We start from the raw sequence: 17,568 nt of genomic DNA on the forward strand, positions 1-17,568 counted from the left end.
AACGCCTCTCCCATTCTGAGAGACCAGACGCAGCCTGCCAACATTACTATTTCAGCCAAGTGTGTGGGCTGCACACAGGCAGGCGCCTGTTTCTTCTCGACGTCGGCGGGCCTCAGGAGTCGAAATCAACGCGTTAAGCGAGCCGACAAGAAAGAAAAGGCCGCTTTTGGTGATTCCAGGCACGTACTAGAACAAGTCTGCAATTTCGGCAGAAGGCCCTTTGGCGCCCAATCAAAAATGTTTCTGATTTATTTATTTAAAAGACGCTGGAAACAAACTGTGCCCGGCCCATCGCGAAGCTAAATACCGACTAAAGATCGTTCACTCCTTGTCATCATGCTGACAATTTCGTTAAAGGATTCCCAACAAGCTGGTTGTTCAGAGAGAGAAGTGTTTCAAAATGTGCAAATTTGTTGGGCGCACTTTCGCAATTCAGTGGGCCAAAATTTGCCGAAAGTTAGCCAGTTTACTCGTTACGATGAATGACAGTAAATCAATGACAGCGTAAAGCTAAAAAGCGTGAAGCGTAAAGAATGAGAGCGTAAAACTCCGCGTATGCTTGCTAGGCCTATTATTCATTAGTACCAAGCCCTCTAGGTGTATGCCTTACGATACGCCGTTCATTCGCTGTCTGTCGCATTCAAAGACCAGCACTTCATTATCCACAGTGTGGAGGCCGGGCGTTTCTGAGCTTCTTGAGACAGTGTAGCTGTGTTTCAATAGCTGCTGCCGTTCCCGTCACCAGTGGTTACCTACAACATAGGTTAGGGTGCCTCGATGCCAACGCCCGGCTTATCAAGGCACCCTAACACACGTCACTTACTCAGCCTTTATCCTGCGCCCCTCACAACTACAGGGCTCTTCGTTCCCAACACGAAGACCGCAAGTCCCATTTTGTAGCCTCAGTCCGTCCTACTAGACGTCCTTTTCTGTTAATTTACCAGTTCAGCCTAGAATATCGTCTCCATCGTAATGTCGGTGTGCAGTGTTGCGCAAGGTACACCTGTGGCCGAACCTAAAAGCTGCTTCGTCGTACGCTCAGCCAGCGGCTTGATTACAGTGCGATTGAGCACCGTCACTTCTGACGTCACAAAGGCGAGCCAATTACGAGTTACGTCCCATTCCGAAACAACCTGACGTTGCATTCGCTGATTCGCCGACGCCCGCTGCGCCTTCGACAATGTTTCCGTGCGGATCTAAACGAGACAGTGCGTTCTGTTTTCAGATTGTCCCTGTTTCTAGGCGCTTGTGGAACGCACCGATCTTTTAATTATCGTCGTCTTCTTCCAATTGTTTACGTTCTTCTCTCAGCATTCTCACTCTGATTAGTTCCCCTGATATTTCCGATAATTCGGAGCTTTGTTCGTCTCCTCTGCCCGCGTCTTCCTCGGTCGTTATTAAATTCCTCGCGCCCAACCTTGTTTACTTTCAACGTCCTGCAGCAGCGAACGCATCTTGTTCGGTGCGCAATTATTCAGCGACAGAACACCGCGAGCGATGGCAATTTCGGGCGGCAAGCGCACGGTGACGTAATAAACAAACTAAAATTGCTGAAAGTGGCACAGAATGATTCCCAAAGAGTAATGAAAAAAAAAACTAAAAGAAGGTATGCAAGGTCGTTGCAGAAAGGAAAGTTCTGCCAACACGCAAAAAAATCTAATCTCTTCTTCCGAGTTCCGTCCCGCTGAATAAACTCTCCAGAGAGAGAGAGAGAGAGAGAAAGAGGCGAAGGACAGGACAGAAGAGAACACATCATTCTTAAAGATGTCTCTTTTTCCCGGGAGAATCGAATGCTCGTAGTTCTCGTTCGTCTCGCTCCCTCGAGACGCTGCATTCTCATATGGTGGCTACAAATTAACATACAGCACGGAACGCACTCTGCGCACTTCGCAACAGCAGGCGGTCCGAAACACAAAGGTGCTTTTATGAGACGGTGTTCCTCTTGCGGGTCTCTAGCTGCCGGAATGCGCTCGATCTATTTTGTACAAACGAATAACTACTGTGTGCAGATTGTGTTATTCTCTCTCGGAAAGCTTGCAGGTCTCCTGAAATCTTGGCAACGAACAATTGACATTATTGAGTGAGTGAGTGAGTGAGTGAGAGAGAGAGAGAGTGAGAGAGAGAGAGAGTGAGAGTGAGTGAGTGAGAGAGAGTGAGTGAGTGAGAGAGTGAGTGAGTGTGAGAGAGAGAGTGAGTGAGTGAGAGAGTGAGAGAATGAGAGAGTGAGAGAATGAGAGAGTGAGAGAATGAGAGAGTGAGTGAGTGAGTGAGTGAGTGAGTGAGTGAGTGAGTGAGTGAGTGAGTGAGTGAGTGAGTGAGTGAGTGAGTGAGTGAGTGAGTGAGTGAGTGAGTGAGTGAGTGAGTGAGTGAGTGAGTGAGTGAGTGAGTGAGTGAGTGAGTGAGTGAGTGAGTGAGTGAGTGAGTGAGTGAGTGAGTGAGTGAGTGAGTGAGTGAGTGAGTGAGTGAGTGAGTGAGTGAGTGAGTGAGTGAGTGAGTGAGTGAGTGAGTGAGTGAGTTGGAGCTAGCAACCTGATATTGCACATAATTACCTGTGCATCAATGAAACTATGTTCTATTGATATGTGATGTTTGTTAGTTACAATCTGAATTCCTCGTTTGAGTTTTTGTAACAGACGAACTTGCTGTTAACCACTATTTCCGACTTATCTACATTTAACAGAGTGAAGAAATTTGTTTACTCCAGCGTTTCTTTTTGGAAGAGAGTTAATGGTTAAACGCCTTCATGCACGTCTAAATCGGGCAGTTCATTTTCCATTGTCTTCTTTGACATTGTTATAGCATATTATGTTTCTCACACTGTGAAATCCTCCAGCACGCGAGGGCCTTCTTTAAAAGAATTCATTGTTCAGCGCCAGTGTGTACAGTTTCAATTCATTATCAGCTTCTTACGTGCGCTGCTCTCTCGTCCTTAGGGATTCTGAAGGCGCAGCCATCGAAAAATGAAGGCGAACCTCAAAGCAACTTACAGCGCCGACTCCATAATGACACAGTTTATCATCATTTTGATCTCGACAAAGCGCATTCTCAAATGAAAACGTATGGCCCATTTGTTCCTGGCATTTATAAAACGAATGTTCGGCGGGCATTTACATAACGATGTAATGCAAAGTACCCATGGAGTAATTTTATTTTTTATTCGCTATATTAAGACGAGTTTTATGATCTCGGAGCCGAGGGAGTTCTCTTCCATATATTAATATATACGTTCAGTAGCGCTCTCTCTTCTTTCGCATGGAAAAAATGTTCTTCCTTAGACAAGACGTTCGCTTCCAATCAGGCGCGGCCATACTCAGAAGCGAAAAAGTGCCGGAACGACAAAATTGCTGAGCTTCTTGGTACGTGCCATGCATACACGTCTATAAATGTAAACTATACTGTTTTACCCTCAAAAAGACACTTAAGCGACGGGCAAAGCATAAGTATTTCATTACGGTGTTCTCTCGAGGTTTATGAATAAGTCTATTTTCCAGATTGCGCCGGCTTGTTCCCCGTCTAGAAGCAGCTTGTTCAACGTTGAACCAAACCTACGAGACACTGAGACAATCTGAGGCTTTTTCTTGTTCCGCGGGATTGTGGGAGTGTATTTCAGGATGATGCAAAGCTACAAACTAAGTCTTGCTTTCACTGAATTTGCTTCTGCTTTCTTCTTTCCCCTCCCTTCTTGACTTGACCTCTGACCCCACCCCTCGCAGACAAAGGCTCACCTGGACGTGCTAGCCGACGCGCTGCTAAGGTGGGCCCGGGGCCGCTACTGAACACTGCTCCTCAACTACGAGGGGGGGCCCCCCGGCCGACACGAGGTCAAAGCCTGGCGGGTCAAGGTCGCGTCTGGAGAGGCCACGGCCGACGGGAGGGGCTATAGCCTCGCCTCCTCGTCGCCTCTCCGGATTCGAGCTTTCTTCCGTCGCCGCCGCCGCACCAGTGTGAAAAACCGCGGCCCGTTCACGTCCGCCGCCAACTGTTACGTCACTCTTCTCCGGAGAACAACGTCCCGACCCAGCTACGACGTCCCGGAAAGAAAACACCGGAGCTCTGCTCCTTCGCGAGCCGATGAAGGAACCATGCAGCACCCTCCACCGCCCTCTCGTTCTCTCTATCTCCTCTCTCAATCGCCCTCGCTCTGAGACAAAAAGAAACGTGCCGCGAGTCTGTGCGCGAGCTCATCGCTGTAATGCATTCAGCTTCAGGTTTGGGAATCCGTACGGCTCCTTCCTGTTGCTTAAATTCCACAGAGGTTATCTTTCGTTCTTTTTCCCGCTATTTGTGCCGATTGGAGGTTTGTTGCCCCAATGTTCAATAATCTCTGCTTACGAATCGCCAGTGATATGCACAGATTTGAACAATTTACTCATGTAGAGATCAAACGAAACTATCAACAAGGCACACAGTGAAGTGTCACCTGATATGCGTCGTCGCTGAATTATTGGTTCTAAAATTCCTTCACGCACGCTGTGTTAGTTAATCGCCGCAATGTCAAAATTAGCTCATAGCAACTCTTTAGTACCACGGGTTCCAGTGGCAACTTGTGTGCTCGGTGGCCAGATTTGCACAGGTTTGCCTTAGACTTCATGGGCGTTCGATTCGTCATTTCAACTTTTTACTTTTACGGCCTTTTCTTTTGCTGGCTTATTCTTTGCTTAGTTCTGAGTAATCTGTTAGACATGGGCTAAATGAAGGTGCTTTCTAAAGAATGGTACTATTGCTTTCGCAGTCCATGCGGTTGTTTTCTTTCTGCTGTGCTACACATATATGTATTTGAACAGTCGTCAGCTTCTGTCACACGCTACTAAGAGCAGCTTTGCTGCCTCGAGCTCATAATAAATTGTCCAGGCTCGTTTAACGCCGGTACGACGAACTGAAACTTGCAGCTTACCTTCCATGGCCTTGTGAAAGATACATAGTTTTGTGTAGTAAGCGCCAAACTCTCCGGAACTTACAGAATTGACGGTTTGCATCGTTCAGAACAACTCTTACTAATTCAGCAGAACGTGTACTACTCCTCACAACGGCATGCCATCTCATCCCTTTCGTTCTTATGGAATTGGTTAAGCTAACTTTCCATGTTTGTTTTCGAGCTAATAACCAATTCTTTGGTGAAGATTTCCTTCCTCCCTTTTCCAAGAGCAATAGTGCTCATACAAAAAAAGAATGAGGTTTTTTGTTTGTTTGGAAAGCCCAAGTGAGGAGCCACCTTCAGGCACACAACGACAGGACTAAATCGATGGCTTCACGACAGAAACGAGCCTCGAAACGAGTGTCTAATTTTGGGGAGAAAAAGCACCACGCCGGTGTGCTAATCTCATAAATAAGAGAAGAAGAGCGAACGCGGGAGAGACAGAAAGATAGAGAAGAAGAACATCCTTGATACACCACCAAGACTCGAGTTAAGAATGCAGAGAAATAAGGGCATCCCCTCCAATGGAGTTTAGATATTGGGCTGCCGCCTGGTTCGGATGCGGCTCGCCTCGACCTGTCTCATCGTTGGCAGAGCGCGCGTCCCTCTCCACCCCTCCCCTTTCCCCCAACAAGCGGGCGGAGCTGAGACAAGCGAAGCGCCGGCTATTCTAGGCATTCCAATGCTGGTCGAGTTCTGTATACTACGTTCCACCACGTGTGAAACTCCCTTCTTTCTTCCCCTCCCTCTATCCTCCCTCCGAAACCCTTGAAAAAAAGCGACAGATGAACTCGTCGTCGACAATCCGAGCTGCGCCGCCGTTCTGTGGTCCGTTTTTTTGTCTCGTGCGTGGTTGAGCTTATTTTTCTACTCTGGTCGCGTGTGTTACCTCGTCTGCGTGAAATGAAAGGAGAGAAAGGAAAAAAGGACGCTCTCAATGGGAAAGAAACCGAGGTAGTCTCCCTACTCCCTGACTCGGGTCGGAAGTCACCGGGAACAAAATAGAGCGCTCATACCCGGCAACCTGAACCATTATTTACATTTCGCACAGACCAAATGTTCTGATGGTTTCCAGTTCTTATAGCAAGCAGCAAAATCTGGAATGCAGAAAAGAATCAGCGGCAAACTGTCAGCTACTGAAGATAATCTGAAGAGAAAAAGTTAGACTGCCTGCCGCCTTCTGTAGATGGTGACAGGGTGGCACGACCCCATGGGCAGAGGAAAGTGTACTCTGTGCTGTCAACCGCCGGGGCGCCTGAAACTCTCTATCGGAGTGTAAATACTTTGTCGAAACTTGATACAAAACCGCGCGAGCTTGAAAATACCTGGCTTCAATTTTTGTTCCCGGTGACTCTTCCGACTGCTACCAGTACAGCCCCGCCCACAGAAAAACCACGAGCCGTTTCCAGACATTCTCTGCCAGCTCCACACTCGAAATGACCATCCGCGACTGTCGTTTCGCGGACGCCCCCATGTGTTCAGCTCCTCATATCCGCCACGGCCCACGCACCGAGCTTCCCATAGCTAGCTACGACAGCCCGTCCTTTGAAGAGAGTTGTTTTTTTAAACCCCGTGTGGCGTTGTCTCCGACTCATGCAACTTTTTCCGCCTAGCACGTATCTTGTCTCCTGATCCCTGTGCTTGCTTTTGCCGTAGTTGAGACCAAACGTGTGAACCCACGGACAGCCGTCATCAGGCCTGGCAGTCCTTAGAGTGTTTGCAAACCTCCGATGTCTGCATCCTCCAGTTAAACATGCGGAAAGAAGGCGGGAGTTGCTCATCGCGACAACACCTGGCCAATTCCACTTCCTGGTTCTTGCAGGTCTCCGCCAGGTTTTGTACGAGTCAGCTAGAGCGTTTATTGTTTCCAATCGTCCTGTTGCACGTGAAAATACGAAACTAAAACACGCTACTCGAAAGCAGCAGTGAAGCAGTTGCAGCCTCTCGGCAACTGAAGGTGATCATCCTGCATGCTTTGCCTTTACCCACTATGACTATATAGCAAAGGTATCCCCAAAAAAAGTTCTGCGTTTTGTTTCTGCCTCTGAAGTTCACCACGCAGGTTTCCTTCGTTGAAAATGTCGGCAGCTTTCGTGGTGATGCGTGAACTCTTTCAGGTCGATGAAATATCGTATAAAAGCTTTCAGTCCTCGATGTATATGCCTCAACTTCGTTTTCGTTCCTCCTCCCCCTCGCAGTCATCCGTCGTCTCTCCTTTGCGTTGGTCCGTCTTACATGTAAATACGTATGCAATACATGCGGGTTGTGCAAACTACGCTCTTGTACATGTCTGTACACAGATGAGTCTATATACATACATATATAAATATATATAGATAAATATATGTATACATACTTAAGTCCCACACAGTCGACCTAAAACGGACGCACCACTCACACTGTACTGACAAAAGAGAAAAACAGCGGTTTTCGAAAGAGCGTTAAATGGCCCCATCTGGCGACAAGTTCGTCGTTCCGATAAAGACAGTTCGGGAGCTTCGCCGCCGCGCATTAAGTCACTTGTTTTCTGTCACGCTTCGACGACCCACATTTACGTCGACGGGTGCCCAACGCAGATACACCGTGAGATGTTTTGTAGATCGAAGTGACGCTTCTTTTTTGCTTTCTATTCAAACAAAAATTCACAGGGAATAAAAGGCGAACCAGAACGTGCGCGGCCGAAACAAATGTGATACAGTTACCAGATGGCCCTAACTTAAAACTACCGTGTCTGGAATACTCAATTACAGACGCATACAAGACAAAGTGGATGGCTGCACTCTGGCAAGCTGTGCTTTAAAAACTGCGTCGAACGGTCGAAAACGAGACAGTTATGTATGTTTATAGAAACCAAATGTACACCCGATCTTCTTTTTCAGTGATCAGTGATTGCAAGTCCTACACATTGGTCCCGGTATTAAAAATGCTGTTAAATATGCAAATATGACGCAGCGTAGACCAATTTCCATTGTGTGTAGGCAGGCTGCGTAGGTAGGAAAAACATAGGATATGCCACTCCGGCACACGTTGCTTTTACTGTTAAAAGATGCGCTTACATCGCCAACCACAGGAACTGAGTGAACTAGCTCAGAAGTGTCAGGGACCTGTACAAAAAAAAAACGACAAATACGAAGAGGCAGCTCACCTGTAGCTGCGTGCGATAAAGGCACGTGTGTGTGTGTGTGGATAAGCAGGTTACATGCTAGGCTGCTCTCTATAGGCTTCGCTTGAGCAGAAAAACCCCGGCAGCTCTCTGTTCACGGTGTCCCGCTGATGAACAGAAATAAAATGAAACCGCGCCAATTTTCAAGGCACGGTATATATACATAATATATTTTACATCGCGCATAACGCTCTGTCGAGCTTGTAAAAGGCAAAAAAAAAAACCGCTTCCGCCTAGAAGCGGTGCCTGTCATTTGCTGCTACAAGCTCGTGCGCCGTTGGCCCGTTGACACAAGAAGTCGGGCCGAGAACTCGGGAAAAAAAAAACTGTGTCCACAACTGTGTTCAAGAGTTACTACTTGTCAGACGCATATAGAAGGCGTAACGTGCACTCCAAGCTCCACCGAGCAGCCCTCGTTCGTTTTTCTTTTTTCTTCTATCTATCTCCGGCGTGTTCCACAACCCCGTCCCGTTCCGAGAAGAACAGACTTTGCATGTGTTTCTCCTCAACACAGGGAAAATGGGGCAGCGACAATGGGTGTGTGTTGTCCGCGGCGCGCGATATGTTCTTTCGTAACGTCCAGGGGGCGACGCTGAAAGAGCTATTTTCTTATGGTGTACACTATAGCTTTAACTCCCACTGTCAAATCGTCTATAGTGGCGGGTCGCTCCGTAGCCATGAACAGGACGTGTGTGCGCGTAGAAGTAGATCTGTCCCCTAAAAAAGCCTGCAGAGCGAGACCAAACGAAACAAGGCGGAAAGGAGTGCTTCAACCTCGTCAGCGGTATCTCGGGTCAAACTTAGAGCTTTGGTAAGTGTTAACGCAAGTGGTGCTGAAGCTGGAAGAAAAAAACAAATTATCCTTGGTGTTGTCGTTCCCCTTTCCTACTACGCACAGAACTTTGATGTCGTCATTTCCGGTTTTGTTCAAAACAAAGACATCAAAAGTTGTGGTTAAATTCGCAGCAACCTTTCGGAATAAAAGTGTTAAGCCCCACAATCAAGAATGCTGAGACTTGCAGCTTACAGCGCATAAACTAAAAGCATCTGGTGAGAACTATAGAGGATGTGTAGTGTAACACTAATCCAGTAGAGCCGGCATGACCATTCGTTCTGCATGCAATATCAAAAAGCGCACAAAAGTACGTAATGATGGACGTTTTCCTAATGTCGACTTCTAATCGTTTTGGTTGGACGCACGCAGGACTTATAGATTCTTTGTCTTTCATGGATCGATGACTGAGAGGAGGTTTCGCAGCGTTTGTGGCAGGCCTCTATGGCTGTGAGTTGAGCGCTGTCCTGTTTTGATTTCCGCTTTGCCAACGCTATCTCAGAGTGATGCTGCCAGTTAGCGCCCTCATTCGGAAGAAATATAAAAAAGAACGTGGAGCACCGGAAAGCGAATCTTTAAGCGACACCTGAGCCGACGCCCGCCCAAAACTTTGCGCTCTCAAAGAAGCGGTCTATCACGTCACGTCCCGCACGCCACAGGGCGGCCTTGAGTCACCTCGAGACGTCGAATCGTCGATCGTCAGGTATACCAGGAAACTTATTGAACGAAGATTGCATGTTTGTGTGGGACAGAGTTGCCTTCGGAAGCGTTATCTTCGAGCTAGATTTTCCTGCGTGCCATGACTCCACAGAGGCGTCTTTCGAGCGTCATTCGCAACAGCAGCCGCGAGGTCTTGCGTGCCGGGTTCTTCGCTTGCAGTAGTTTCCGGACAACACGGGGTCGCTATTCCGGCAGAGTTCGCACAACTTTCCAGGAAGGACGCGAACATTGGTGCAGGTTTCTTGCGCAAGTGGGGCCAGTTGCTACCTCAGAAAGGAGGGCAGCTATTCAAATTACTGTTCGCGCTTAACACGTTCCCGGTAGAGATCTTTCTGCACTGTGTATTTTGCCTGTGTGCTTGTGTGCTATTATGCTTGCCTGTTCTGTACGACTGTTTCCATGGAAAAGTAGCACGTACAGTCTATGCCAAAAGTAACCAGGCTGCATGGTTTCCTTCTCAGTTGTATATTAAAGCTATTAAGCCAGTACTCAAGCTCTGAATCTCTGTGTGGTAAGGAGAACCCCTGTTATCACCTTCAAAGAAGTTTTGATCTTTAGGGAAGCCATGAGAGCTCTACTACACGAATGAAAGGCAAACCATACAGCCTGGTTACTTTTGGCAAAGACTGCACATTCTAAGACCTTTGTTTAGCTTATTTACAATCTTAGGCGGCGCTTTCGTTGAATCTGTGTTTTAGTGAAATATTTTCTCGTTACAGTTATTACTTGTTCTCGTCATAACAAAATCTTGGATGTACACACCCGGGTACAAAAATCGCCACAACCAAATCATCCCGGTACGGATCTGCACGCATGATCTGGAGAGTTAGGGAGTTTCGGTATCAGGATAGGCCTCGAGACCTAGCCTGATATTGGTGTTGGTAGCCTAAACATGGGCGTGTTCATATTGCAGCACGCTAGTAAGCTTAAAGCTGCGCGTCTTGGGCGCGCAGAAATGGAGTGTTTATCCAGGACTCGTCGTTTGGAAGTTCTTGTCCCTGGGTGTGCATTTCCACAAAGCCGTCTAAACGCCATCTTCAGAGGTCTGTTAATGTGACGGCACTGCGAATACGTAGAACAGATCGTGTGCTCCCTTCTCGTGCCATTGTTGTGGTTTTTGTCTTTTTGCCTGAAAAAAAAGGAACACTGTTGTTATAGTTTTTTTTTTTTTGAGCTGTTAACAAAGATAAAAGGTGGAAGATTCAAGGTATCAAATATTGCCCTTTGCTTGTAGCTTACCACACTGCATTCGTGATGAATGAAATGTTGTGCAACGATTCGGACCTGTCGCTAGACTTTGTTTCTTAACGTACTTCAAAGAACCCACACTTCCCAGCACAAACTCTGGGAAAAATAACTAAATAAAAAGCTAAGCCTATGGTGGGCTTTGTGTGCTCACTCATGTCCTCACGCTCTGTTGCAAGAACACGATTCTAGAGTTGTGAATTCAAGCCTCGAATTTTTCATGGTGCTTTGTTTTGGTTTTTGTTTTTCGCTGCCAGTGCTGTGTGCGCTATCGTCCGACATGCCAATCAGTTGGTGCGCTCTTGCGATGTGTGGTCGTCTTGCCGAATGCACTTGCAAGAGAGAATATTGCGCGGGCGTTGCTAACTTGTTTCAGCGCAATATGTGCCACAATTTTGTTCTGAAGTGCTGTGGGATGGTGTCGCCATCTGGCAGGAGAAGAAAAAAGAAGGAAAAAGTCATGAGATCAATTTTTCACAACGATCATACAGCATGAGAGGTTCAAAGCGGCAGTCAAAGCTGTGAGAATTCTCCCTTTATGCAAAAATCTGCATAAATCTCCAACTGAATGAAAATAGCAGCGTATCGTGACTGCGCATTTTATGACCAAACAAAATTCGCCAACAATCGTGTGGCAGTGCCACTCAAAATCCGAGGTGCGATAAGCTTTCACTGTTGATCTCGTGTCTTCGACAGAAATAGAAAATTAATATATAACGTGCAAAAGCCAAGCATAGGTAAAGTTGGCGGCTAAAATGCAAAATCCTGCGAGCTAAAGCAATAAAGGTGTCTGCAATACATTTTCTTATTTATTTTGCATATATCGCCCGCATTTCGTTGACAGTAAGAGTCAGATCACGATGGAGCGATGGACAATGATTGCTTGTACGCAGAACAAGAAAACTGGTTTCAGCATCTGGCAAACTAGTCAAATATTATCGAAGTTCATTCTAAAAACCAAGCGCAGATAGTCGCGCAACTAGAAAGAAGAAATCATGACCTGTTTTTGTTGTTGTCATGTCCGTCGCCTGTAATTTTCTCCCTAGTGAAATGCACAAGGTGATGCTGCTAAAAACGCGCTGCTTGTGAAGTGTAACGTAAGCAAAATTTCACTCAATTTCACGAAAGTTTTCAAAGCACCCGAATAGGCCCGATCACTATCTACTGTTAGTGCACGTTTCACTGCGTCACCTGTTCTCACTTCCTTTTCTTATCTTTCAGATTATTTCAAGATCTCTTATCAACATCCCCTATCACGCGCGTTCATCACAACCACCTCTTATTTGTTGCGTCACACGCTCACCGTCATCACTTGTATTTTTCCGTTCAAGGCGCGCGCCTCTTCGAGAGCAGTTTTTTCAAGGCGCGGTCGCTTCCCTCACCGACATTAGAGCACCCCTGATGAACAAGTGCAAATCGTGGCTCGTCACTCAGTAAGCAGGACACTTCTCTATCTTGCCTCTCACCCCCTCCGCTTGACCCTTTCCCCCCAGCACCTTTTCTGACATCCTTCCCTCTGAGCTTGCGGCCAAATCGTCTCAGCGCTAAGTTCAGTTCCCTTTTTTTCTTTTTCTTAAAGCAATGCTGCTCGCCGCGTAACACTGACTAAAGAAACTGCGTACGCGCGAGATCGAAATGTAAAGAAATGAAAATTAAATATAAAGAATTGTAAAGTAATTGAGAAAAAAGCTTGTACTGCCGACCCCTCACCTTCCAAAGGCCCGTCTTAGACACGTACGCAACCAAACATGACGCGAAAGACGCAAGAAATTGTTTCACGTATTTAGTCAGAACGTGAATACGATAACTCTTTAGGTTTTCAAGATAAAACTCTCTGCTGGCCAAGTTTGAAGAAAAACTGCGTAATCGCAGATAACCACAGGGACAGTAACGTTGATATGTGCCTGTGATTTCATTTTCGTCTACTCACGTTAATCTATGATTGCGCTGCTTTACTTTAAAATCGAACACTTTAGGTACTCCTGTAACATGACACCTACAAAACAGCACCAGTCACGACAACACAAACAGCTAGGTCATCGTCAATAGAAAAAAAAAACGCTAAGATATAAAGGAGAAAAATCGGAGGCAACAGGGTCTCCGCCATGGCATACCGCTAAACCAAATCAAAAGAGAAAAAAACCATTCCCGGCATGCTTTCCTTCGACGAGAGGGCAAATACCGTAGTGCAAACACACCCGGCCGCAAACGCGGACCACGGGAGAAGCGGCACACCCGTCGAGAACACCTCCCCGCATCCCAGCCCCCGCAACCGCGACCACCCACTCCGACACTTTTCCTTTGCGAGCAAACACTTCATCGGGCGCGATTTCAGCGCTTCCTCCCTTTCTTCCCCAGAACCGCGATATCATCCCTTCCTTTGACGTCAGGGCGATGAACACGCTTCGGCCGAAGAGCCATGCCGGATTAACGGGAAGAGCAGAGTCGTCGTAACTCATTCTTCTTCCCTCTTCGAGGCAAAGGGCCATAAACTTGACGATGGCTGGAATGCATTCGGTCGCGGCAGAAGCACGCAGATCTCTGCGTGCGGAAGTATAAACCGCATCACCCTTGTGCCCCCGCTGTATCGAGTGGGCCGTTGCGATACGAGAGTGAAAAGGGGACGTCGGACTTATACAGGGGCACTTACGGGTGTCCGCGTGTAGCTAACTTTTATTTTTTATTTTTTGTCTCGCAGTGACTAATTACTCGGTGGTCTACGAGCCACTGCGCGCCTGTCTCTCCCTAACAGGCTATACGAACACTGCCGCGTGAGCGTCTAAAGAGCAATCGGCTTCTCTGTTTCACATTAAAGGGCCTTTATACCGGAGAGCTGCGACAGGGCATGCTGATGCGTGGAAGCAAACGCACACGCGCAAACGCAGATACGTCGCTTTTTAAGTCGCTCCGCCTCACATTTACTTCGATCTCGCTTCCTTGTGCAAACACTGCTAGGCTGTCACCACGAAGACAGGAAAAACGCCAAAAGACAAATGGTTTCGAATCACAGAAGTGCAGTAAGATATAAAATTCTTTTTAGCACTCCGCTATACGACTAAGGGTGAAAGAAGAGGCACGCCACTGTCAGTCCGGACACGGTAGGGAGAATTTCTCTGCCAGCAATTGCATTTTATTCTTCCCCGCCATCTCTCAACACTGAGCAGCCGGAGCGTAAGGTTACGCGCTTTCAAGCAAAAAGTAGCACCAAGCGCGAAAAAAGCTAATTAAAAAAAAAAAACGAGGCAATACAACCTTGTTTGCTGAAACGACGAAAAGCGTCGGTGTCTGTCCACACGCCTCATAACCACTGAGAGAGGCGCTGTTCCCCCTTTCCTTCCTTCTTTTCCTTCTCCCTCTCGGTTCGCGGCACTCCTTGCGTTTCCTTTGGCGACCCACGGAGAGGCTCGACGTAGCGTAGCGTCCTCTAGCGCACCGCAGCGGCGCAGTGCGACGGCCGCCCAAGGACGGCACACGCGCAGCGCTTCAGACAATTGCATCCCAGACAATCACTGCAAGGAACGCGCCGCCTGCCGCCGCGGCTCCTTCAAAGCGCTCCCCGCAAATTCTTTATTTTTTGCTAGTGTCTTTTTTTTCACATATATGTAACGTTTTTCACGCTTCCCTCGTTGATAGAAGTCTGCCCTTCCTTTCTTCCTGGCATTTCTACTTTTTCTTCGTTCCTTTCTTTTCTTGTCTCTCTTTTTTTTTTCGCATAAAGTTGAAGGTGTCGTTCAGTGCCACAGGCCTCCTCCATCGCCAGCTCTGTGTTCTCCGTTGTACCTCAAGGCTTTCGCCTTATTCTTGCATAAAATCCCATTTGCGGCATTTCCAAACATTATCTTTCTCTGCTTATCTCTTTCTCTTCGTGGTGCTCACTTGTTTGTCCCTGTTCTTTGTCAGTTTGGAGGGAAACGCTTTGTGCACTGTAGGAATTGCTGGTTCGCTTTCGTCAAAAGTATTTTTTCTTCAAAATTCTCTTCTTCCTTTCTTTCTTCCTTTCTTTCTTTCTTTCTTTCTTTCTTTCTTTCTTTCTTTCTTTCTTTCTTTCTTCCTTTCTTTCCTTCTTTCTTTCTTTCTTTCTTTCTTCCTTCCTTCCTTTCTTTCTTTCTTTCTTTCCTTCTTTCTTTCTTTCTTTCTTTCTTCTCTTCTTTATTTTTTCTTCCATTATTACCATTCTTTCTTTCGTTCTTTCTTCCTCTTCTTCCTTCATTTCTTTCGTTCTTCCTTTCTTTCTTTCGTTCTTTCTCTCTTTCTTTCCTCCTTTCTTTCATTCTTTCCTTTCCTCCTTTCTTCTCCTTTCTTTTTCCTCTATCAATCTTCCTCACCCGCATGCGCAGGCGCACTCACCCGCGTTCCCCTACACCCGGGACGCATGGTGCAGTGTTATCTAAAACGCGCTGCTATGGGAGAGCCCTGATTTCCGTCAGCTATGCGGAGGTCCAGTTCGCCTACTGGCTCATACATGTGATCGGTTGACCGGTCCCCGTGTTATCTAATCGTAAAAACAGTCTGTCACTTCGTGTGAGTAGTTTTCTTGGTTCGGTTCCCCGTTACCTGGCCTTGGCACTACAGCTTCCAAACTGCAGCATGGTTTTACCTAGTTCGGTCATGCAGGTGATATTCGTGCATGGCATTCATTGTCTGTCCAATTTCTTTTTCTTCTAACGCGCTGGTACTTTACTAAATTGCACCAACCAAAAATATTACGGTTACGCTACTGTTAGTGTCACCCATTTTGTTCCTGAATGCGGGTACTTGCCAGGTTGAATTTTTGTAAAAAACTTCGGAAACTAGCTGCTTTTCTACTTCTTCAAACAATACTCCTCTTTTCACTTAGTAGAGCAGTGCAAAAGGGAATAACAGGCCTCTAGCTACCAGTTTGTTTGCTCTTCCAAAAAACCGACATTGCTTATTCGCCCATTCAGTTGTCTGCGTACGCAACGACGGCTTCGAAGAGGCTGACTAGTGAATTTAATTTGGGCTCCTTTGTCAAAGTCTGAGCCTCTTTTCACTCACGACTAACCTATAGAAAAGCTGGCGTTTCCGACGGGTTGCGGCTTGAAAAAAAAAAGAAACAAATGTCTTGGAGCAGTTTTTATTTCACATAAACCAAGTCTAGTCTTCCGTGACAGCTTATCTAACGAGGTAATTAAATTCCGCAATGCGGTTCTATTTTTTTTTTTGGGGGGGGGGGGGGGGGGGGGGGGACGCTTTAAAGTGCGCCTTTCCAAGCTGCGTAGCCCGGAAAACAAGATTCGTACACTAAGAAAGAAAATAAAATATATTACTATTGGGGATGTCTCGGGGATACGACGGAACTGGGATACAAAAAAAAAAATCCCGGTTTACTTTACGCGTGCTTGAGCCGCAGAAAATTGTAGAAAAGCAAGAAAATCGTGACACTGTACGTCTACGTTCAAGCTACTGCGATGAGGAGCGCTCGGTCTGCAAGCAAATTGGCTTCAATGAGGCAGTGTCAGCTGGTTCGGATAAATTCCTGTCCCTAATTCCGGCTGAGTCGAATTGTGCAGCCTGCTCAAAGTCTCGAGAGCGGATTCGGGGGGATTCGAGAGAGGATCCTTTTTGTAGTCCTTCGACAGCGCTTTGACACGCGACGTGAACCTATTCGGCGCATCGAAGGTGAGAGAGTTGGTTGACCGCTCCTGCTTCGGGAAGGATGGTTTAGTTAGTTAGTTTTAGTTTATGGGGTTTAACGTCCCAAAGCGACTGAGGCTATGAGAGACGCCGTAGTGAAGGGCTCCGGAAATTTCGACCACCTGGGGTTCTTTAACGTGCACTGACATCGCACAGTACACGGGCCTCTAGAATTTCTCCTCCAAAGAAATTCCAGCCGCCGCGGCCGGGATCGAACCCGCGTCTTTCGGGTCAGCAGCCGAGCACCATAGCCACTGAGCCACTGCGGCGGTGCTCGCGAATTATGCTAATGTATCCTCCTTGGATACACAGGTCCATCTGGGCGGCCTGGTTTTCTTCGGCAGATGGGATAGCGGGTCAGCCGAAATGACCTTTTCTTTACGAATTCTTTTCAAACTGCCTTTCCCCTCCCCCCTCAGCATCGGGTGTAGTGTGTTAGGAAGAGAGAGTTAATTTTAAGCCGCTAAGCAGGCTCTGGCTCCATTTTCATCAACGATTCGGGCCTTGTTCTGAACACCTCATTTGTGAAATGCGCTAGACAGGGGCGGGAGGGGAAGTGGGGATGAGTTGTCCGTCTCGACACGCATCGAGCAGTGTTCAACATTGGTAATTAGCAACTCCGGCGTCCCCTTTTAACACCGTGTCTCAAGCCCCGTGTCTGACCCGGCGTGGCCTCACTTAGTTCGCTACGCTAATCGCTGTTAAACTAAATGACACAGAATCCTATCGCTGCTCGCGTCAGCGGAACTCATATTAAAGTTAATTAAGATATCAAATTGCACTCTGTTTCAACACGTCCTCATTAACCATCGAGAAATACAGGCTGGATGCATAAAAGGGTCAATAGCGCAAATAGGAGAAGAGTTTTTGCAGCTGGTCGAGCAACTCTATTTCTCCCGATTTCTCTATTTCTCCCGATTGCCCGATTTGGTCTACGCAACATGCTACGCATCAGGCAGTGTGACCTTATATCAAATAACGATGAAGCGATCAGAGCACAACGGCTCCGGACGGGTCAGTGTGGCGTTTCAGCTAAAC

At 47.1% G+C, this 17,568-nt stretch overlaps 1 protein-coding gene across 1 annotated transcript in view; it reads left to right on the forward strand.

The window, feature by feature from the left end:
• Positions 1–14,908, forward strand: part of jeb (low-density lipoprotein receptor domain-containing jelly belly protein) — a 163,127-nt gene extending 148,219 nt beyond the window's left edge. The window contains exon 3 of the mRNA XM_089571205.1: positions 3,714–14,908. Within this exon, the coding sequence (XP_089427331.1) occupies positions 3,714–3,776 (63 nt within the window). The 3' untranslated portion in view covers positions 3,777–14,908. The remainder of the gene's footprint in view (positions 1–3,713) is intronic.
• The last annotated feature ends 2,660 nt before the right edge of the window (positions 14,909–17,568 follow it).

The sequence above is a fragment of the Amblyomma mixtum genome, chromosome 2 (assembly GCF_055824585.1).
Source record: "Amblyomma mixtum isolate Tamu chromosome 2, ASM5582458v1, whole genome shotgun sequence".
Classification (NCBI taxonomy): Eukaryota; Metazoa; Arthropoda; class Arachnida; order Ixodida; family Ixodidae; genus Amblyomma; species Amblyomma mixtum.